Below are 23925 nucleotides of genomic sequence, written 5' to 3' on the forward strand. Positions count from 1 at the left end.
TCTCCTCACCACGATAAGCCACCTGGACTGCAGAAAAGGGAATTATGCAAAAATGCTGTTTGTGGACTATTGTTCAGAGTTTAACACCACAATTCCCTCCACGTTCACCTCTAAGTTGGAGATCCTGGGACTCAGCCTGACGCTGTGTCAATGGATCTCCAACTTCCTGACAGACAGACCACAAGCCGTACAGGTGGGCAAACACACCTCATCCACCCTCACCCTCAGCACTGGAGCTCCCCAGGGTTGTGCTCTGAGCCCCCTGCTGTACTCACTGTACACCTATGACTGACGACACTTTTGTGGTGGGCCTGATCTCCAACAATGATGAGACGGCCTACCTACAGGAGACGAAAAACCTGAAGAGATGGTGCCAGGAGAACAATCTTCTCCTGAACGTCAGCAAGACTAAGGAGTTGATATTGGACTTCAGCACAAAGCAGGAGCAGTCTTACCAACCGCTAAACATCAACAGTGTTCACATCACACAGGAACTGTCTTGGTCCTGTCACATCAACACCTTGGTGAAGAAGGCCCGGCAGCATCTGTACCACCTGAGACGCTTAAGGGATTTCAAACTACCCTCTCAGGTGCTAAAGACTTTCTACACCTCACCTTTCTACGCATCATTGAGAGCGTCCTGACGGGTAGCATCACTTCCTGGTTCGGGAACAGCACCATGCACGACAGGCGAGCCCTCCAGAGGGTGGTGTGGTCAACTGAATGTACCATCCACAATGAGCTCCCTGACCTGCAGGACATCTACAGCACGCGGTGCCGGACCAGGGCCAGGAAGATTGTAAAGAACCTCAGCCATCCCGACAATGGACTCTTTTCTTTGTTGCGTTCAGGGAAACGCTTCCGCAAACAGCAAACACAGAGACAATGAGGAGAATCTTCTTCCCGCATTCAGAGTCTAAACCAGGAAACACCCAGGATCTAGTACTGGACCTCTCCTTCCATCTTCACTGTTCTTATGCACACTTTTTTTGCACTAACACTTTAACTCTGGACTGTCACTTTAACTCTGGACTTGGACAGCACAGTGCCACTTTATACACTCTATACACACTATACTGCACATTGACAATCATTAAAAAACCCTACACATTTATGTATATGTATATGCATTATTTTTCCACATTTATAAAGTTTTTATATAGTTTGTACCTTTTTTATTTATCTATCTCCTTTTGATTTTGGTTTATTTATTTATTTTATCCTAAATTGCATTTCTTTTTATGCTTATATACCGGGCAGATGCAAAAAGCATTTCACTGCAAAATTTGAAATAAACTTATGTTCCCCAAATTGTTGAATTGTTGAATTTGTTGCTAGAATTTTTGGTGGTATAGAGGTTATAGAGGAGGAGTTCACTTAAAAATATCACACCAACTTGCACCAAAACGGAAATCTTTCTCTCCTTCTATTTTTGTGCAAGAAGACAGGAAGTGTAGAAGCTTTAATACAAACCACTGATCATTTGGTCATTTATCAGTCTGACAGAATGGAGCTGTGGACACTCCGTATGATGATCTGTGAGTAAAAATGTTTTCTTTGTGTCTTTAATTAGAGTGAGTGGTGGGTTAAAAAATTGTTCACATGATGTCTGATGTCCTGTGTACAGAGATTATTAATATAGGATAATAATATAGGACATAGGATAGTCTGAGGGTATAGAAGAGAATAATCTGTTGTGTTTTTGCTAATGTTCTCAGTGAATGTGCTGCTATTTAACTTAAATACTCACAATAACTCACAATAAATACCACAATAAAGTGGCTTCTCCACTGCATCAATCCCTAATCATTTACAATTTAATGACTGCAATAGATGTAGGTGATTAATAAATTTGAACTTTCATATAAAGTAAATTCAATGAGTGAAAATAGACTGATCTTCTTCATTAGAGCTGCAACTTGCTTTGAAAGAATCTGCAGTCATTTTCGCAGATGTGTTAGTGATTTAAAGATTTTTTTATTTACAGGACATGACATTGTTCTTATTTGTCTTCTTAAAGAAATGAAAAAGTCAGCATTACATATTCTCTGTTGTGAAAATTAAACTATAATATAATTTGGTGAGAGGTGGAATCATGTGATGAAACAAATCTTGTCTTTGCTTTTATTCAAAGAGAAGATTACAGAGTAATCCATTTCAGGTAAAAGGGCAGAGCGCACACACCAAACTCTGACAAAATATAGAAGTTCAAACTTATTTTTAAATGTAAAGATCTCTGGCTGCTATCATGACGTTTGTCACACCAGAATGAGCTCATGGTTTCTGTTGTGTCTCATGGCTCTCATCAGATATATCAGAAAATAACTTGTCAGAGCATGTAGGTTAGGTTATATTATTTTATTAATTAATTACATTAATGAATTCTACAATTAAATAGAAAATTTAAACAATTTTCTCTGTTACTCTCTACTTTTTAGTGCTTATTTCATTTATCCACACTGGACAAGCTCAAGGTGATTTCTATATATTTTTATTGCTTATGTTGTGTACATGATGGATTTGTATTAACATTGTGAAGACTGTTTTTGTACATTGTTATACAGAGATTAATATACAGTAATACCTCGAGATACGAGTTTAATTTGTTCCATGACCTTGCTCGTATCTCAAATTGCTTGTATCTCAAAGCAATTTTCCCCATTTAAATTAATTGAAATCCCATTAATCCGTTCCAGCTCACAAAATTCCACTCCAGTTGTTTTGTTTCTGTGTTTTGAATATGAAAATGTACAGTACCTGTATTTATAAATGACGAATATTGTATAAAAACATACAGTAATAAAAGAGAATGTTAAAAAATAAACTGGCTTTACTTTAAGGAAAATGCGCACGGAGGTTGAGGGAGGATTAAACAGGCGGAATTTTGTCTCGTACGTACACTTTCACTTTCGTTCACTTACTCGCTGCTGTACACTCTTAATGCTACTTTACACTTAAATGGAACTTAACTAAACTTCACTAAAATTGACAAACTTAACTGAACTTAATTGCTACAATTTCTGTTTTCTTTACATTAATTGTGCTTAATTTTCTTCATCGCTAAATTCTCTTTCCTCACTAATATCTGAGGGTCGGCTTTAAACGAGTGAGACGCGGGAAGCTGAGGTGGGCGAAACAGAGCACACGTGGTTATCTCAAAAATTTGTTAGTATCTAAAGGCAAAAATTTTGTAGAATCACAGCTCGTATCTCAAAAAATTTGCATGTCGACGCACTCGTATCTCGAGGTATCACTGTATTTACATTGACAGTCTGTTTGTGTTTTGACTTTTCCAGCAGAGAATAAACCAGTTCTGACTGTGCAGCCAAACGCATCACAAATATTCAGAGGAGAGACTGTTACACTCTCATGTATAATTTCAGGAGGTAGTGAACAATACATCTGGTACAAAGATGGTGTTCATGTTCACAGCTCTGCTGAAAAGGACTACAGTATAAAAGTAGATCAGAGTAACAGATACAGTTGTTACGGGTCTAAGAATGGAGAATCAACGACATTGAGTGATGAAGTAACTCTCTCAGTGATAGGTACAGTAAATGTTTGATCTTACACTCCTGAAACATGCACTCATACATAATCATTACATATTCAGAGAAGAATGTGTTTGACTGATCTTGTGTATTTTGTGTAACTGCACAGAAAGACCAAAAGCTGTTGTGACTCTGCAGCCTGATGGAAAGATATTTAATGAACAGAGGTCACTTTATCATGTGAAATACCAGGGCATGCAGAAACTTTAGATGTGGATTTGATATAAAACTGATATAAAGATGGTGTTCTACTTTTTGAAAGCATCACAACCAGACCCAGACCCGGGATACACTTCACATTTATTCACAAAATACATGAAATAACCTCAAATAACAAAATAATACACGAACAGAATGTGACACATAATAAGGAACAAAGAAAGATACACAAGGGCAGGTATAAATAAGGCAATAACACATTAGGTGTAACAAGCAACAGGAGGCAAAAGACACATAACCTTAAACACCAGAATCTCTGCCAGCAGCCCCTCTGGTCACCTGTCAGAGAATTGTCATAGAAGTTCCTGACACCACCACATCCTCATCTCTTCCACAGTTTCTTCTGATCTAGACACAGTGTGCTGCTTGTTAAAAGCTTTTAATCTACAGCACACTGTGGGAAAGATTCTGCTTAAGCAATGATTATATACAACACAGGCAGGCAGTAATTAAGCCTGGTTGTATTGACTCTGTCTGACAAAACTCTCAATACAATTTGGTTAAGTGAGTAACTAACCGAGTAACTATCGGAGACATTATATTTTTACACAGTTATTGACCCAGTTATTGTTTTTTTTTTTCTTTTAAAATGAAATAATTGTTTTAGAGAAGAGCTGAAATACGATGGCCGAGAAGTGCAAAACACATTAAGAAATCTGAAAACAAAATAACAAATGCAAAAACAAAACAACAAATCCGAATACACATTAACAAATCCGAAAACACATTAACAAATCCAAAAACCCGAAAACAGCAAGAAGTCAGACAACCCGGAAAAGTTAGAGATCGTTTGTGAATGGAAACTTACCGATCATCGGACGAGACACCTGTCATTCACCTGTATATCTTGAATGACAGGTGTGTTGTCTAATGATCGGTAAGTTTCCAATCACAAACTATACCTACCATTTCCGGGTTGTCTGAATTGTTGCAAGAAACACATTAACAAATCCGAAAAAATAACAATTCAGACAACCAACGGAAAAGGTAGGTGTAGTTCGTGATTGGAACACGTATCGATCATTGGACAAGACACCTGTCACTCAAGGTATACAGGCAGTACAACAGTCTGCCGCAGGGAAAAGTTGGAATGTGTGTGTAAAAGTGTACAAAATGTATTGTCCTTACTGTGGATTAATTCTGTTATTTTCTTATATTTAAACAGAGATCTTTACACATTACACATAAAATTTCCTACCTGTATACCTTAAATGACAGGTGTCTTGTCTGATGATCGGTAAGTTTCCATTCACAAACGTTACCTACCTTTTCCGGTTTGTCTGAATTGTCATTGTGTTTTTGGATTTGTTAATGTGTTTTGCACTTCTCGGCCACTGTACTGAAACTATTTTTTTCTATAAAAATTGATGAAATTATAAAGAGCGTAAAATCCTTTTCACAGCATTTACTACAAATTATTTTGACAGTTTTTAATGGAATATTTAGTCATAGTGAGTGTTAACATTCGAAGCGGGTGGTATTAGTAGCAGCATGTCTCTGTCTGTAGTAGTATAGTATTGATTAGTGTGATAAACACTCTGAGAGCAGCACATGAACTGTGTGTTTCAACTCCAACTACAGATAAACCTAAACCTGAACTCACATCAGACCTTAAAGGAGCTGCACTGACAGGAAGCTCAGTGATTCTGTCCTGTACACTGACACCACAGTCTGCTGGATGGAAGTTTTACTGGATCAAACCCACACAGAGCTCTGAGACTGAAACACACCAGTACATCATCAGTTCAGTTAGAGTCTCTGATGGAGGTCAGTACAAGTGCAGAGCTGGAAGAGGAAACTCAGTCTACTACACAGACTACAGTGATGTACTCTGGGTAAATGTTACTGGTGAGTAAAAAATATGTAACAATGTGTCACGAACGTGAAACAGGTTAGATCCAAATGCTGGTTTATTAGGCAATATCCAAGACAGGCAAGGGTCACACATCAGGCAAACAAAAACATCAAAGGAAATCCAAAAGCAGAAGTCAATAATCCAGGGCAGGCAGCAAACGTTCACAAACACAAAAAAACAAGCAAGGTCAAAAAAAAACAAGACAATAGACAGAACAAAATAAACACTCAGTATGCAGACAGTGCTAACAATACCTCGCAACACGAAAGCGTTCTGAGTGAGCTTAAATAGACCGGGTGATTACAAACGGGAAACAGGTGTGCTGAGTTTGTGGTGCAATGAATAGTGGGAAATACAGTCCTGATGCTAAAGTACAGCAAATCCTCTGCATGCCAGCAGAGGGAGCCCTCATGGCTCTCATAACACAATGTAAAAAGGTCTTAAAAATAATGAAATTACATGTTTGTTTGTTTTTTTTTTTGCATTACAGTACATAGAGATTATTTCTGGTAAAGATTTGCAAATCAAAAAGTCATAGAATGAATATCTATAACAAAATGTGTACAACAACACGGTGCTAAATACTATTAAATACAGTTCACTTCATAATGAGCTTTAGGTATCCCATATACACTACACCATCACTATTTCTCTTGACTAATCACAGACTAATGTCAGTAGAATCAGAACTGTATTTATTGCAGTGTTTATTTTAAGGTGTTAATAATAAGATTATGATTCTGCAGAAAGTCCTAAAGCTCTGGTGACCATAAAGCCTGACAAACATGTGTTCAGAGGAGAGACTGTGACTCTCAGGTGTGAAATACAGGGAGGAGGAGACACTGAGTGGACATACAGCTGGTATAAAGATGACCAAATCTACCAAGACCACAAAACCCAGGAGTTCAGCTTCAGCTCAGTTATAAATGAACACAGTGGTAAATACACCTGCAGAGGGAGGAGACGCAGTGACTATCAGAGCTCAGAGCTCAGTGATGCTGTTACTCTCACTGTATCTGGTGAGTGTGTGAGTTTGTGTTAACTTATATATTTTACACAGAGCCAGTTGCTGTAAGATTTTTTTCCCTAGTCATAGTGTGTTTTTACAGTGTATTAGTAACAGCATGTCTATAGTAGTGTAGTATTGATTAGTGTGATAAACACTCTGAGAGCAGCACATGAACTGTGTGTTTCACCTCCAACTACAGAAAAACCTAAACCTGATCTCACATCAAACCTTAAAGGAGCTGCACTGACAGGAAACTCAGTGTTTCTGTTCTGTACACTGAAGCTGCAGTCTGCTGGATGGAAGTTTTACTGGATCAAACCCACACAGAGCTCTGAGACTGAGACTGAAACACACCAGTACATCATCAGTTCAGTTAAAGTCTCTGATGGAGGTCAGTACAGGTGCAGAGCTGGAAGAGGAAACCCAGTCTACTACACAGACTACAGTGATGTACTCTGGGTAAATGTTATTGGTGAGTAACAAAGATTGCAGTGTTTATAAAATATACACAGACCTGTTTAAAAGTCAGAAAGAAGGCATTAAAAAAACATGTAAAAAGGTATTAAAAATAAAGAAATGAATTAGTTAATTACATTACAATACAGTACGTAGTGATTTTTTTTGGTAATGTTTGGAAATCTAAAATGTTCTAATTGTGGGTTAATAATGCAAAGTCATAGAATAAATATCTATAACAAAACATGTACAACATGTTGCTCAATATTGTTATACAGTACCCTTCTCAATTAACTTTAGGTAATATTATTCTATATGTACAGGGGGGAGAACAAGTATTTGATACACTGCCAATTTTGTAGGTTTGCCCACTTACAGTACAAAGAATGTAGAAGTCTGTAATTTTTATCATAGGTACTCTTCAACTGTGAGTGACGACATCTAAAACAAAAATCCAGAAAATCACATTGTATGATTTTTAAGTAATTAATTAGCATTTTATTTCATGACATAAGTATTTGACATATCCAAAAAGCAGAACTTAATATTTGGTACAGAAACCTTTGTTTGCAATTACAGAGATCATACGTTTCCTGTAGTTCTTGACCAGGTTTGCACACTAGTGTTAATTTCGTCAGACAAGACGAGACGAAATATGTTCAACAACCTTTTTTTCATGACTAAGACGAGACGATGACAAGACTGCACCACTGTCCAAAAACGCTGACTAAGACTAAATTAACATGCATTATTGTTAACGAAAAAAGACGAGGCGAAAATGTTTTGTATAAAATAAAAACTAAGATAAAATCTCTCTTCATTTTCGTCTACAATTGTCTCTGTTTTTTCATCAGTTGTTACGACTTTAAAAGATTCAGAACGAGTTTGCGGCTTCGCGCTGTTGCTCAAGTCCACCGTCTAGGTGGCTTTTTGTGTTAAATGATATTTCCTGTCACTGTTCAGGCACTTTTATTGTACACGACAGATTATGGCCCGATGACTGGTCTTTACATTACGATTAAAAGCAGTATCAATAAAGTAAAAAAATGTGATGTGCAGTCAAGTTCGAGTGTATGCACTGCTTAAACGTGTGTTCTCAACTTCTCACTGATACTTTTGTGATTCGTGGAGTTTTGACAAGTTTTATAGCCTTGATATTGTTTCTTATTCAAAAGTGGTGACAGAAAAAACTCAGCACCCCCAAACCTGAAACCTCTTCCCCTGTCATAATCACATCATAATCAAAATTAATAATTAGGCTTAAAAGCAAATGTATATGTAAGGGAATCAAGTTTAATAATTACATGTAATATTGCTCCAAATATCATCAATAATGGTGTGTGCAATACGATAAACTTGCATTAAGTTGGTAATTTATATAGGTGTGAGATTATATATATATATATATATATATATATATATATATATATATATATATATATATATATATATACCTACAGTTTTGATCTTAGGCTTTTCATTAATCAGCATTAATGTGTTATTTTAAAAAAGACTAAATTTTTTTGACTAAAACCAGACTAAAATCGAAAGACTTTTAGTCGACTAAAACTTGACTAAGATACCTTGAGTTTTCTTTTGACTAAAACTAGACTAAAATGACGAGACTTTTAGTCGACTAAAACTTGACTAACAAAAAAAGATATGTGGACTAAATATGACTAAAACTAACAAGGACATTTGGCACAAGACTAAGACTAAATTAAAAATAGGTGATGAAATTAACACTACTGTGTGCAGACCCACGCACAACCCATCTTCAATGCTCTTACTGAGGGAAGGAGATTGTTGGGCAAGATCTCGCAATACATGGCCCCATCAATCCTCCCCTCAAGTGAAAGTGAAAGTGAAAAAGTGAAAGTGACATGACATACGGCTAAGTAGCGTGACCCATACTCAGAATTTGTTCTCTGCGTTTAACCCATCCAAAGTGCACACACACAGCAGTGAACACACACCCGGAGCAGTGGGCAGCCATTTATGCTGCGGTGCCCAGGGACCTCAGTCGTGGCCGACCCAAGACTCGAACCCACAACCTTAGGGTTATGAGTTCCCAGTATGACTTCCCAATATGGTGCAGTCATCCTGTACCCTTTGCAGAAATGCATCCCCAAAGAATGATGTTTCCACCTCCATGCTTCACGGTTGGGATGGTGTTCTTAGGGTTGTACTAATCCTTCTTCTTCCTCCAAACACAGCGAGTGGAGTTTAGACCAAAAAGCTCGAATGTTGTCTTAACAGACCACATGACCTTCTCCCATTCTTCCTCTGGATCATCCAGATGGTCATTGGCAAACTTCAGACAGGCCTGGACATGCACTGGTTTGAGCAGGGGGACCTTCCGTACACTGCAGGATTTTAATCCATGATGGCGTAGTGTTTTATGAATGGCTTTCTTTGAGACTGTGGTCCCAGCTCTCTTCAGGTCATTGACCAGGTCCTGCCGTGTAGTTCTGGGCTGGTCCCTCACCTTCCTCATGATCATTGACACCCCACAAGGTCAGATCTTGCATGGTTCCCCAGACCAAGGGAGATTGACCGTCATCTTGAACTTCTTCCATTTTCTAATAATTGCGCCAACAGTTGTTGCCTTCTTACCAAGCTGCTTGCCCATTGTCCAGGAGCCCATCCCAGCCGTATGCACGTCTACAATTTTATTCCTGATGTCCTTACACAGCTCTCTGGTCTTGGCCATTGTGGAGAGGTTGGAGTCTGTTTGACTGAGTGTGTGGACAGGTGTCTTTTATACAGGTAACGAGTTCAAACAGGTGCAGTTAATGCAGGTAATGTGTGGAGAACAGGAGGGCTTCTTAAAGAAAAACTAACAGGCCTGTAAGAGCCGGAATTCTTATTGGATGGTAGGTGATCAAATACTTATGTCATGCAATAAAATGCAAATTAATTATTTTAAAATCATACAATGTGATTTTCTGGATTTTTGTTTTAGATTTCATCACTCACAATTGAAGAGTACCTATGATATAAATTACAGACTTCTACATACTTTGTAAGTGGGCAAACCTGCAAAATCGGCAGTTTATCAAATACTTGTTCTCCCCAATGTACATTACACCATCACTAATGATTTGACTAATCACAGACTAATGTCAGTAGAATCAGAGCTGTATTTATTACAGTGTTTATTTTGAGGTGTTAACAATAAGATTATGTTTCTGCAGAGAGACCTAAAGCTGTGGTGACCATAAACCCTGACACACATATGTTCAGAGGAGAGACTGTGACTCTCAGGTGTGAAATACAGGGAGGAGGAGACACTGAGTGGACATACAGCTGGTATAAAGATGACCAAACCTACCAAGACCACAAAACCCAGGAGTTCAGTGTCAGCTCGGTTAGAAATGAACGCAGTGGTAAATACACCTGCAGAGGGAGGAGACTCAGTGACTATCAGAGCTCAGAGCTCAGTGATAATGTTACTCTCACTGTATCAGGTGTGAGTTTGTATGATTTTATATATTTTACAGAGAGCCAGTTGCTGTTGGATCTATTTTTGTAATGTAATTTCCTTTTTACAGCATTGACCACAAAATATTTTGACAGTTTTTAATGGGATATTTAGTCAAGGCGAGTGTTTTTACAGTGTATTAGTAACAGCATGTCTCTGTCTGTAGTAGTTTAGTATTGATTACTTTAATAAACACTCTGAGAGCAGCACATGAACTGTGTGTTTCACTTCCAACTACAGATAAACCTAAACCTGATCTCACATCAAACCTTAAAGGAGCTGCACTGACAGGAAACTCAGTGATTGTGTCCTGTACACTGACACCACAGTCTGCTGGATGGAAGTTTTACTGGATCAAACCCACACAGAGCTCTGAGACTGAGACTGAAACACACCAGGACATCATCAGTTCAGTTAGAGTCTCTGATGGAGGTCAGTACAGGTGCAGAGCTGGAAGAGGAAACCCAGTCTACTACACAGACTACAGTGATGTACTCTGGGTAAATGTTATTGGTGAGTAACAAAGATTGCAGTGTTTATAAAATATACACAGACCTGTGTAATAGTCTTGGGCACATTCAAAGATATAATTTAAAAATGCATAAAAATAATGACAATAAATGTTTAAAAAAACAAAATAATTTTAACAATAATAAAGTCAATATTTGGTGTGAAGAGTCTGAGGTTTTATAAGGAAAGTGACTAGTAAATCAAAACCCAGCTGCTTAATTATATTTGTCTAAAAAGTGGTTTATTACATAATACTTTTGTCTATATATTTTGCTAATGTTTGAAAATCTAAAATGTTCATATTGTGGCTTAATAATGAAAAAACAATAGAATAAATATCTATAACAGCTATATATGGTTGAATTGACAAAATCTTCTTGACTTGAACAACATTTGTACGAAATACTCAATACTATTATACAGTACACTTTTTAATGAACTTTAGGTATTATTATTCTATATACACTACACCATCACTAATGATTTGACTAATCACAGACAGTGTTTATTTTGAGGTGTTAATAATAAGATTATGTTTCTGCAGAGAGTCCTAAAGCTGTGGTGACCATAAAGCCTGACACACATGTGTTCAGAGGAGAGACTGTGACTCTCAGGTGTGAAATACAGGGAGGAGGAGACACTGAGTGGACATACAGCTGGTATAAAGATGACCAAATCTACCAAGACCACAAAACCCAGGAGTTCAGCGTCAGCTCAGTTATAAATGAACACAGTGGTAAATACACCTGCAGAGGGAGGAGACGCAGTGACTATCAGAGCTCAGACATCAGTGATGCTGTTACTCTCACTGTATCAGGTGAGTGTGTGAGTTTGTTTTATCTTGTCATTAATTATATGTAAACTCTGTATGATTTTGTTCCATGTTTGTTATCCATTAGATGTAGCAGAGGCAGTAATGACTGTGTCTCCACTGATCTGGCTGACTGAAGGAGATTCAGTGACTCTAAGCTGTGATGTTAAACACTCCTCTACAGGCTGGACATTCTGCTGGTACAAAGATGTTCTCTACACAGACAGACAGGGTTCCCTCAGGTCCAGAACATTGCTCCTCTCAGACAGCAGCAGAGGATCTGGAGGCTCCTACACTCTCAGTCCTGTTTCTCTGAATCACACAGGAGTTTATATGTGCAGAGCTGAGAGAGGAGTCTTTCACACACAGTACAGCAAAACACAGCGACTGTGGATCACTGGTGAGGAAATAAAACATTTTTGAGTTTACTTTAAGTAAATAAGTGTAAATGAAAGAATGCATAAATGGAGATTTTATTTAATAAAGTGTAATATAAACACATCTAGAGGTGGTAAGAAACATCAATCAATAATTCCATATTAATAACTAACCACATTACATCCCATCAGTGCTGACATCTTTTTTCTGAGATTTCATAAAGTTAATACAAGAATTGATGCATACGTTTTATTCTATACATAATATAATTATGCATACTATTTTTTTGTAAACTGAAATCTAACCATATATTCCTTTTATTCCTCAGTGTTTTCTTTAATACTATTTGTTAACCTTTTTTTCCTGAGTGAGATAATTTTCTAATCTCAGAGTTTATATTATCAGTCTTTAATCTCTCTTGATTCAAATTACTTTGTTAAACAACAACTTGTTTCTAAATCTGTTTATTATTAGTCTTAGATGAACTGCCTCACAAGTCTCTGTGTATGAGCCGTTATTAAAGACACAATAACATATTAGAACAAACATACTAATATAAATCTATTTATAGTTACAGTACAGCTGTAACTACTGAGCTGTTATGTGAAAATAATGTGAAATTCTGATTTGAGCATTAAACTGTGGTGTCCTATAGCATGAAATAATATATATTTTTTCATGTGTCCTGTATTAAACTCCTTAGATGTGTGAGGCAGGTGAACAGAATCTAAATAGTTCAATTTAAGCAATTAAAGGTTTAGTCCTGGGTTAACTTATTGTTACACATATTAACTGCACATATACAGGAGCATTATAATAAAATCATTAAATATTTAAGTCACAATGATTTTATAATAAACTTTAATTATTTGTGTATTTCAGGTGAATCTCCTCCAGGGTCTCTGATCATCAGACCGAGCAGAACTCAACACTTTACTGCTGACTCTCTCTCACTGAGCTGTGAGGACCAGAGTGACTCTACTGGATGGACAGTGAGACGATACAGTTACACTGAGACATTCGTCGACTGTTCATCTGTTTCAGGATCTACATGTAACATCAGCTACCTTTCTACATCACACACTGGAGTTTATTGGTGTCAGTCTGTATCTGGAGGATGCAGTAATCCTGTCAACATCACAGTGCACAGTGAGTCTTCAATGTTCTCATCTGTAACAGATTTACAGGACTAGATATTACACTTTTAAACTCTACTGAATCAGTGTAAATTTGTGCTACACTTTCCCTGATATTTGCCACTGATAGAGCTCTCTGTTACATTCATTATATTATTTTATATACTTTCTATTTTCAGTGTTTTCTTTCTCTTTCCTACAGATGGTGCTGTGATCCTGGACAGTCCTGTACATCCTGTGAATGAGGGACGTCTTCTGACTTTATGCTGTTTATTTCGCAACAAAAAGATCCCAGGCTCTGGTGTTGATTTCTATAAAAATGATTCCATCCTTCACTCCCAGACTACAGGAGAGATGACCATCAGTAGTGTCTCAATGTCTGATGAAGGTTTCTACCACTGTAAACACCAAGAGAGAGGAGAGTCACTGAAAAGCTGGGTTTCAGTCAGAGGTGAGAAATATTTATTCAGTTAATCTAGAAAGCAAAAAAACTGAATGGGATTATAGTAAAATACCCAGTGATGTGGTGTGATACATCTCTCTCTCTCTCTCTCTCTCTCTCTCTCTCTCTCTCTCTCTCTCCATATATATATATATATATATATATATATATATATATATATATATATATATATATATATATATATATATAAAGTACATACTTTAGAACTAATCACATTAATATTTAAATTACAGTCAGATTCTGCAGCTCTGTGGTATTTTTGCATGTTGAGTATGATATGTATCTTCATTTGAATCTTGTATTTATTAGAACCTTGTATTAGACTCCTCAATATTATAAATAACATTTTACTCCTCATCATATCGCATGTAGGAGCTTCAATGTCAGTGCTCAAACTGATCAGCAGTCTAGTGACAGTTTCTGTGTATCTGCAGCTGACCATCATTCTGGCTGTGAAATGTTTCAGAGCTCGAGGTAAAAACATTTTCAATCTATTTCACATAATAAACACACTGACATGAGGTAACAGGACAAATGATTTGAGTCTGTACTACCATTTTACCTGAACATTACCACAATACACACTTTAGTTACATTATTAAAGCACTAAAATGTAGTTACAGTAATGATTTATAATTAAAATACAGATGCTAAGAAATAATAGTTTAGTAAAATTAATGAGTATGTAATTGTGTGATTTCTGTATGATTTAAATGACAGGATGTTCATCTATTTGTAGTAAACCATTCCATATTGGTTTTGATAAGTAAAAGAGAGTTTTATGTACTTTTTTGTTTGTTTTTTGAATACATGTGCATTGTCATTCACGTTCATAAAATATGAAAACAGTCATCATTAGGAATTGTATTCTAATTGTATAAATTCCATTCACCATTTGTCAATAAAAACTGTTTTCTTTATTTGACAGTTCAGACTGATGAAGACACCCAGAATGCTGTTATAGAGGAGTGAACAAGAAAAATCAGATTTTAGGATTGTGAAATAATTTTGATTTCTCACATTTAAATACTTACTACCAGATGTTTTTTTTTCTGAAGTTTACACACTTCTTCATGGGGTTATGAATGTTATTAATACAGTGTACATTATAATTTACTAGATATTAAGATCATATCTTTAATTCATCTCTACTCTCTATATAGTTATATTCGTCTTCATATAAGTTCGTAAAATATTTTATAGATTAAGAAAATGTAATAAAATTTTGTACAGATGCCATTGGCAAACAGAATATCATCTATGTACATTGTTAACTAACTCTGATCACCGAGGACAGTTGAGGAGGTTTATCGTTAGTTTATTATAGTTCATGATTAAATGATTTGACACAAAAAAAAAAAGAAAGAAAAAAACAGTCAGTGTTTTCTAGTTAGGCATCTGGCCTTTTTTTAGTGTGCTAGAAAGAAAACACATCCAGTCTGTCTCATTAAATTCACCCTCTTTCAGTTCTGTTAATAGTCAATAATTTCTTTTAAAAGTCATCCATTTCTATAAATAGTCAATAATTTACAAATATTTTACAGAAAATGTGTTGAAAGTGGTGACTGTGTGCTCGAGTTTAAATCGCATCACCCTGAGCAAAACTCAAGTGTTCACAAAATCATTTAATCCTGTTCATCTGTTCATCTGCTCGGTTGTATCTTGTCTCAGCTGTAAGTTGCCAGGAAATTTTAAATGAAAATGTTTGGCATTTAAAAAATATATATCAAGTCAAGAGTCATGTCAAGAAGCTTTTATTGTCATTTCATCCATACATAGATGTTGCAGTACAATGAGAGAACTTTCTCCAGGATCATTGTTGAAATGAATTTTCTTCATGGTAATTCATTTTTGTGCTTATTTCATTTTATTTCCACATTTCTCTTTCTATGTCGGAACTAATGTGTCCCCCCCCTCTCTGGTCATGCTGACCTGTGATAAGTGTGTTCTTGTTTTCTTGTTTTTGTACCCTGTGTTTCTGCAAACATAAGCAGGATGGTAAGGCTTGCTGATAACGTAACCATAATCTTAAGGGAATAGAAAACGAGGATTCTCTGTCATGTAAAATTGTATTTCTGTGTTATATGTTATATGTCATCTTCACCTCTTCTGATTTAATGTTCTTGATTTGAATCTATCCTGTTCCTTTAGTGCTCTTGACCGGATGAAAAGACAAGATAGGTTGACCTGCTTGTGAGATTACTCGCAGGACACTCAGTTTCTCTTTGCTCATGTACAGGCTTTCTGACCTTCAATGCTTGGATGAGAGTTGTGAGGAAGCAGCATTCTAGCATACCCCTATGTTGACAAAACTTGGCCTCCGCCTTATCTCATACACCATAGCTTACTGTATTTCATTGCGTATATATTCTGTTCTGTCGCTCAGTTCTTTGAGCAGCTGTTTGGAATAAACCAGATTTGATTTCACTCATGTGGTTTGTTCTCTCAGTGCTCCGGAGCGCTCCTATTGTTTTGCAGAGGTAAAGAGACGCGGACAAGTGCGAGGAGGAATCTTTCTTACAATCATGGTGCTACATAAAACAAAGACAGATCTATAAGGACTTAGTAAGTTAGTCCTAGCTACATAAAGTATATAATTCATTACAAAACATTTCTATTAGAAATACCAGTATCTTAACTATAATTATGACCAAGATGGCGGCACGAGCACATCGCGAGGCTCAGGGTCTCTCCAGAATCTGCATTTTTGCGGTATTTTTGTTGCTTATCTCAGGCCTGTTCATGCAGAACAGCTGTGCCTATACATCATACACCCGACATGAGCTTTTGGATATTGGTTTGCTACTTCCCGACAGTTTTATTGACAATCTTCAACAGTCTTCAACTCCTTTTTGTTAACAAAGTTTGGTGCACGAACTCTGTTATTGTTGGGAGACATTGTTCAGATAACCTGGAGTTTCTCATGGTTAAATGTAGACCGTTTTATCTGCTGTGGAAGTTCACTTCCACCATTATAACAGCAGCTTACATTCCCCCCGATGCTGATGCTAAGCTTGCTATGAAAGAACTTTATGCGGACATCAGTAAACAACAGACTGTTTATCCGAAAGCTGCGTTTATTGTTGCTGGTGATTTTAATCACTCGAACTTAAAGGCAATGCTCCCCAAATTTCACCAGCATGTTTCCTGTCACACCAGAGGGAACAAAGCCTTAGACCATGTATACACAATCATGGCTGGGGCTTACGTTGCGACAGGGACAGTCAGATCACCTTTCTTTGTTCCTCACCCCCAAATATGCACCCCTCATCAATCGAGTGAAGCCATCAGTGAGAACCATCAAGGTCTGGCACGCAGAAGCAGATTCCACACTCCAGGAAAGGTTTCAACACACAGACTGGAGTACATTTGCATCTCAGGCCACCAGTGACACACACGGACATTGATTGTTACACCTCCTCTGTACTGGATTACATCAATACCACAATAGACAGATCGTCACATACCCAAATTAGGAGCCATGGATGAACATGGAGGTGCACCTCCGGTTGAAGACACGCATTACTGCCTTCATATCAAGCAATGCACAGGCCTACAGCACATCCAGAGCTAACCTGAAGAGGGGCATCAAAGACGCCAAGCCCTGCTACAAGCGGAAGATAGAGGAGCATTTTTCCAACTCAGATCCTCGACACATGTGGCAAGGCATTCATGTCATCAGCGATTACAAATACCCCCACTCCACCCCTGCTGCCGCTGATGTCCTCTTCTTGAACGAGCTTAATGACTTTTATGCTCGCTTTGAGAGAGACAACAGAGAAACTGCCACCAAGCTCAAACCCTCGGCTGACCACCCTCCAATCCTACCCTCCTCCACTGATGTCTGCAACGCACTGAGCCGAATCAGCGTACACAAAGCCACTGGACCAGACAACATCCCTGGACATATATTCAGGACATGTGCTGAGCAGCTTGCTGGGGTCTTCAAAGACATCTTCAACCTGTCTCTTGCCCAAGCAGCTGTTCCTACTTGCTTTAAATGCACTTCCATTGTGCCAATGCCAAAACACTCTAGCCCAACGTGCCCGAACGACTACCACTCTGTAGCACTGACTCCCATTGTCATGAAGTGCTTTGAATGGCTGGTCCTACTGTAGCTCACCTGAAGAACTCTCTGCTATCCACACTGGACTCTCACCAGTTTGCCTACTTGCCTATTGCCAGCAATAGGAGCACAGAAGATGCAGTTTCCATGGCACTGCACTCTGTGCTCATACATTTGGATAATAAGAACACTTATGCACGTATGCTGTTTGTTGACTTCAGCTCAACATTTAACACCATCATTCCATCCAAGTTAATAGCCAAATTAGTAGAAGCCATTATTAGTGACCATTAACACCACTACTTGCAACTGGAGCATAGACTTCCTGACCAACAGACCCCAGCAGGTTCGATCAGGCTCCATCTGCTCCAACACCATTACACTCAATACTGGTGTACCACAGGGCTGTGTGCTGAGCCCTTTCCTCTACTCCCTCTTCACCTCCGACTGCAAGCCTGTGAATGGATCTAACTCCATCATCAAGTTTGCAGATGACACTATAGTGATCGGTCTCATCACCAACAATGAAAAGTTTAGTAAAGTCAAGCAAAGTTTTCCTTGGCTTTCCTTCCAAGGCTTTTGCACAATGCTACTTTTGAATAAATAATATGCAATTTAAACTGTTTTCAGTGTGCATTTCTTATCTAACTCAGGTGTGTTCTAAAGAAGAGAAATTACTGTAAATATACAATACATTGCCTCGGTGTGTCATCAATGTGTAGAGCCAGAAGGTGTCGCTGTTCAGTAGTGTTTCAAATAATTGAACGAGTTTTTCGAGAGAGTCGGTTCAAATATGTAGATTTGCTAGAAGGCTTTGTTTATACCCGTTTAGTACCAGTTTTTATGTTTAGTCCACTTTACTTTTGGGTTTGATGCTAAAATGTAACTTTATGAAATTGTGATATAGTTTATTTATAAAGAGTGATTAAAGAAGCCTGAGTTAGGCACAGGCTCCCCGTGACCCGAGGTAGTTCGGATAAGCGGTAGAAAATGAGTGAGTGAGTGAGTGAGTGAGTGAGTGATTAAAGAAGCAGGTCTTTTAATGACCATGTTAGAAACTGCAGTGTAAATATATACAGGGTTTTTATGGGGACCATCAAGACTCTACGACCAACATGCATGCTTTATTTCCTTTGAACCCCCACAAATTGTACAGAAGTCCTAAGATGCCATATGGATTATTATTTTTTTCTTTCTTGTGTTCTAGTTATAACAATGCATGGGCTCTTAGGACTTATGTTAAACAGTAAAAGTAAACTGTTTACTTGAACTGGTTTTGCACAGTAAAATGTTTATTTATTAAGTAAAGTTAATAAAATCTGTATTTCATCTAGTTTTTAGAGCTAGAGCATAGTTTTTTGAGATAGCTGTGTGTGATTATCTATTCTTTTCAGTATGTGGAATCTGTCCAGTAGCCCTGAACTCCATAGTAATGAAGTGCTTCAAAAGACTGGTCTCAACCGTTTCAGTGAGGACAACATTGCACACCTCCATCACACAGCCCTTAGTCACTTGGACATCCAAAACGGGAATTATGTTAAAATGCTGTTTGTAGACCAACAAAAAAACCCAATGGGAAAAATCCAATGGGAGCTAAACCACAATAAAGTGATTTTGTACTGAAGTATTTACACCTTTTTTAAAATTATTTTTCTCATGTTAATTTACTCCTTTTAGTTTCTCACACACGTACAACTCATATTTAGACATATAGACTAGGAATGTACTCATACGATATTTTGGATTGGTATCGGCGCCGATCCAAGCATTTTGAGTGCATCGGGTATCGGTTGTGCGTGACCGATCCAAATCCGATACCCGTGGTCATGGGCGTCGGAAGCATTATAAGTGGGTGGGACAGGACCCACCCACTTTTTAACACCAATAATATTGGACCCACACACTTTTACCGTCTCTATTCAGCGCATGTCTTTTTTATTACTTTTTTATCTTCTGATTCTGATTCTATTATTTTTATTATTTAGCGCCGCCGGTCGAATCCATTCTGCCTGAGGAATGCCCTAATAAATTAAACTCCATTCCGCGTTTTACCTACAGCATTGACCGCGCTCCTGCTTTCTGAAATCTATGCGCTTCGGAACCATTATATGTGGATGGGACAGGACTCGCCCACTTTTTATTTACTTCTGACGCCCATACCCGTGGTGGTTGATTATTAAACAGCAAACATCATAGACTATTGCTTAAACTTATAAGAAAAATACACTTATATTTTAAATTACAATAATGTAAATAAATACAATAAATTTTATAGGGAATATGCAGCTGCGACAGACAGGCAAGTTTAGCAGGCACCCTTTACATTTACCTCAGCGCGTTAAACATGTCACTCATTTGGGTGCAAGGTTTACTGTTTAATACATTTTGCATTGTGTTTCAAGAGTTCTAATGTAAGATTCACTTTAAAATATTGCATTTTCTTCAGAAAATAATTTAATTTAATAATTGCTGTATATATGGTCCACTATCTTTTAAAAGTACTGTTTGCTACTGCATTAATATTTTTTTAAGGTTTCTTGTGTTTTAATTTTTCATCCAGTAATGGGCATTTTTGTATTTCTTTGCAGAAACAAATAAATCTTAATAACTTAGCGAGTTGTATACATTGTTTAGTTTTAAAAGAGCACAGATAACGGATTGGTATTGGTATCGGTTGAATCGGATCAGAAGAGAAAAAGTGGTATCGGTACATCCCTAATATAGACGCTAAATCCTTTATTATTTGATGTTAAACTGGCAGTGCATCAAATATATTTCTGTATGAAGTAAAGCTTTCTGAAATGTTACCTGCATCATATAGGATTTCAGTCTGTCTATTAACTCTTCTCTTGTGCCTAGAGAAAGAATAGAACACAGGACATTTTCAGCGTATATATTTTTAATAAACCCTCCAGTATAAGCGAACACATCAGACACGAAAATGAGTTAAATGTAGGATTGAGTCTAAGACTCAATAGGATTAAACATGTTACCAGAGCCGGATTAACGCAAAGGCAAACTAGGCACGTGCCTAGGGCCCGACTGGCGGGATGGGGCCCAGACAGAGGGACAAAAAAAATATATATGTATAAAAAATAAATTATAATAAAAATAAAATGTACAAATGTCCTATCTACAATTTATTTCATTATTTATTAATTAAATAAAAATAGTGACGATGTTTATTTAAACCTTAGACTGTATAGAGGCGCCAGCCAGTTAAGTCCGAGGAGACGTCAGCAGCGGTCAGATGTCAGAGCGGGGCAACAAATATAGCAGGCAGGTGTGTTTTGAGTAGTAGGCTGACTTTGAAGATGCTTTCGGGTGCGGCAAAACGTAAAAAGAAAAACAATGGAGAAGAACAAAAGAAGAGACAGCGGGGGGCTTTGCAAAAGTTTCTGTCGGGCAGCCGTCTGACAGCTGTGAACGCGGTGGAAGATGTGGCGGGAAATGCGGCGGAAGACGCGGAGTAAGATGTGGCAGAAGACACTGTGGCGCCCGTGTAATGAAGTATAAATAATGAATATCAAAAAATAGTCTGATAGACTGTTTAATATACAACATAACCAATTTGTAACTAAAGACTGGGCTATGTAAAATGTGAATTTTTATTAGTAACTTTGGTAAGTTTCAGATTTCAATTCATAAATAACATCGATGGAGGGGGGCCCAAAAAATGCAGCCTGCCTAGTGTAGTCCATTTATTTAATCCTGCTCTGCATGTTACTGAAAGACTGAGTAAATGATCCAGTAGCTCTGTAGCTCAACATTAGCCTTTTCCCACATTTGCTATTTACAAATATGGCGGATAGCGTCATTCCTTTACATCAGATTCAGGCTTCATTATTAATGAAACAATACTTTAAATTGGTGAATGGTGTAAACTGCAGATGCAGCAAAAGTATTTTGTGACGAGACACAATTATTAAGTAACACAAAACTGCAGCTGTTTTGTTAGTGCAAGCTAATGCTAACGCTAATGCTCCTATACGAGGTGCCGCTTGACGATAGCTAGCTAACCTCTGTGCTAACAGATTTTCAAAATGACCAATCAACAAATCTCCTATGGTTAATAAAATAGATCAATTCTCATATATTGTGCTGTGTTTACAGGAGCCTTGTTTAACCTTAAAAAAAAAAATTCAATACATTTTCAATTTTCTTAATGAATACAGCTAACTATTAAAATGTATTATTTACATAAACATTATATGAATTCACATGTTTCCTACAGGCAGTTGTTAAGTGGTTATGCTAACGATGTGGTATGTTTAAGTGTGTGTGTGTGTATGTGTGTGTGTGGGTATCCTGCCCAGACAAGTGCGGACAAGTAGATCGGTCGGTATGGACGAGGAATTTTAGTGTTTGTTCTGATGGGTACGTGTTTTAGACTAAACCACACACAGAAAGTGTAAATGACAACATAATTCAAGTGGATTTTGCAAGAATAAGTCAGAGCCTTTGAGCTCTAGATGTCATAGATATTCCATTATTGCATCATAACATAAACTTCTGATCAAGGCTGAGGACACATCAGCATCTGTTACGCCTTAGTATGCTTTGAATTTTGCTTACTATTTTGTGACTGTCACTGGTGGCTGGGTATCTTTTGGTGTCTGTTTCTTGTTTCAGCCCTTCCAATCACGTCACGTTTCTGCCTGTAACTTCATTGGACGATCTTCATATGACACTCTATGCCCGCCTCTTCGCCGTGCTATTGGCTGCATCAGCAAGAGTTCCAGAGAAAGGGGAAAAAGCCGGTTTTTAATGTTTGTATGCTGTGACTTGTATGCCATGTTACCTCGTTGTGCGAAGCACCGTGTGTTGTAGAGCTTGTGTTGACTTAGTCATGCTGTGTTTTTTTTTTGCCTCGTTGTATGTGCGTCCTGTTGTATAACCTGAAGGAGAAATTTGATAAACTAGGTGTTGGACGTGCACAACTTGTGGCAGCCCAGAAATCAGACTCTTCACTCTCTCAGTGTATTGCTGTGGTTGTGGAAAAGTCAAACTCGGCTACCTATTCAATAGCTTATTTCTTTGATGATGATGTGTTAATGCGTAAATGGACACCTCCAAGCACGGAACATGGTTGGAGGTCATTCTTTCAAGTGGTGGTGCCGAAGCCATATAGAGCCCAAGTTTTAAGTGTTGCCCATGACCAAGATCTTTCTGGCCAGTTAGGGGTGAGAAAGACTTATAACCATGTGTTAACGCCTTTCTTTTGGCCTGATTCTGTATGAAGTCCGATGTCAGCAGTTATTGCCGTTCTTGTCATGTGTGTCAAGTAGCTGTTAAACCTAATCAGGTTATTCCCCGGCACCTCTTCAACCTATACCTGTGATGGGTGAGCCTTTTGAAAAAATTGTAATAGACTGTGTGGGACCCCTTCCTCGAATCAAGTCTGGTCATACCTACTTGCTAACAATGATGTGTGCTGCTAGTAGGTACCCTGAAGCCATACCTTTGCGTAGCATAAAGTCTAGAGCCATCATTAAGAGCCTTGTTAAGTTTTTTTGCCACCTTTGGGTTACCAAAATACATCCAGTCAGACCAATGTTCAAATTCTATGTCCACGCTTTTTAGAAAGGTTATGACGCAACTGCACATTCACCTCCAGGTATCTAGTGCATACCATCCTGAATCCCAGGGTGCCTTGGAAAGGTTCCATCAGACATTAAAGTCTATGCTTCGGACCTACTGTTACAGTCAGGGAAAGGACTGGGATGAAGGGATTCCCTTATTGTTATTTGCAATCCGTGATGCAGTGCAAGGGTTACTTGGGTTCAGCCCAGCTTAATTAGTCTTTGGTCATACTGTTCGTTGTTCTTTAAAGGTGTTACAGGAAGAGTTCTTGTCTCAAAGCTCTATGAAATCTCCAGTCAAGAGTGTCGTAGAATATGTTAGTGCCCTTTCGTGAATATGTTAGTGCCTACCGAGCGATCTGGCAGCTATCTTCCAGCTCGCAACGCAGCTTTCCGCCTAAGCTT

At 37.9% G+C, this 23925-nt stretch overlaps 1 protein-coding gene across 3 annotated transcripts in view; it reads left to right on the top strand.

Annotated features, from left to right (window-relative positions):
- LOC113663000 (Fc receptor-like protein 5) overlaps positions 1 to 23925 on the top strand; it is a 161442-nt gene that overhangs the window by 87993 nt on the left and 49524 nt on the right. For 2 of the 3 annotated variants that reach the window (XM_047818860.1, XM_047818867.1), the window contains exons 5-9: positions 5352 to 5618; positions 6372 to 6644; positions 6834 to 7106; positions 10288 to 10560; positions 10815 to 11087. In XM_047818860.1, coding sequence (XP_047674816.1) covers positions 5352 to 5618; positions 6372 to 6644; positions 6834 to 7106; positions 10288 to 10560; positions 10815 to 11087 — 1359 coding nt within the window. Of the gene's footprint in view, positions 1 to 1492; positions 1539 to 5351; positions 5619 to 6371; positions 6645 to 6833; positions 7107 to 10287; positions 10561 to 10814; positions 11088 to 23925 lie in introns of those variants that run through there. The other variant, XM_047818875.1, reaches the window with a different exon arrangement.

The sequence above is a fragment of the Tachysurus fulvidraco genome, chromosome 1 (genome assembly GCF_022655615.1).
Source record: "Tachysurus fulvidraco isolate hzauxx_2018 chromosome 1, HZAU_PFXX_2.0, whole genome shotgun sequence".
Classification (NCBI taxonomy): domain Eukaryota; kingdom Metazoa; phylum Chordata; class Actinopteri; order Siluriformes; family Bagridae; genus Tachysurus; species Tachysurus fulvidraco.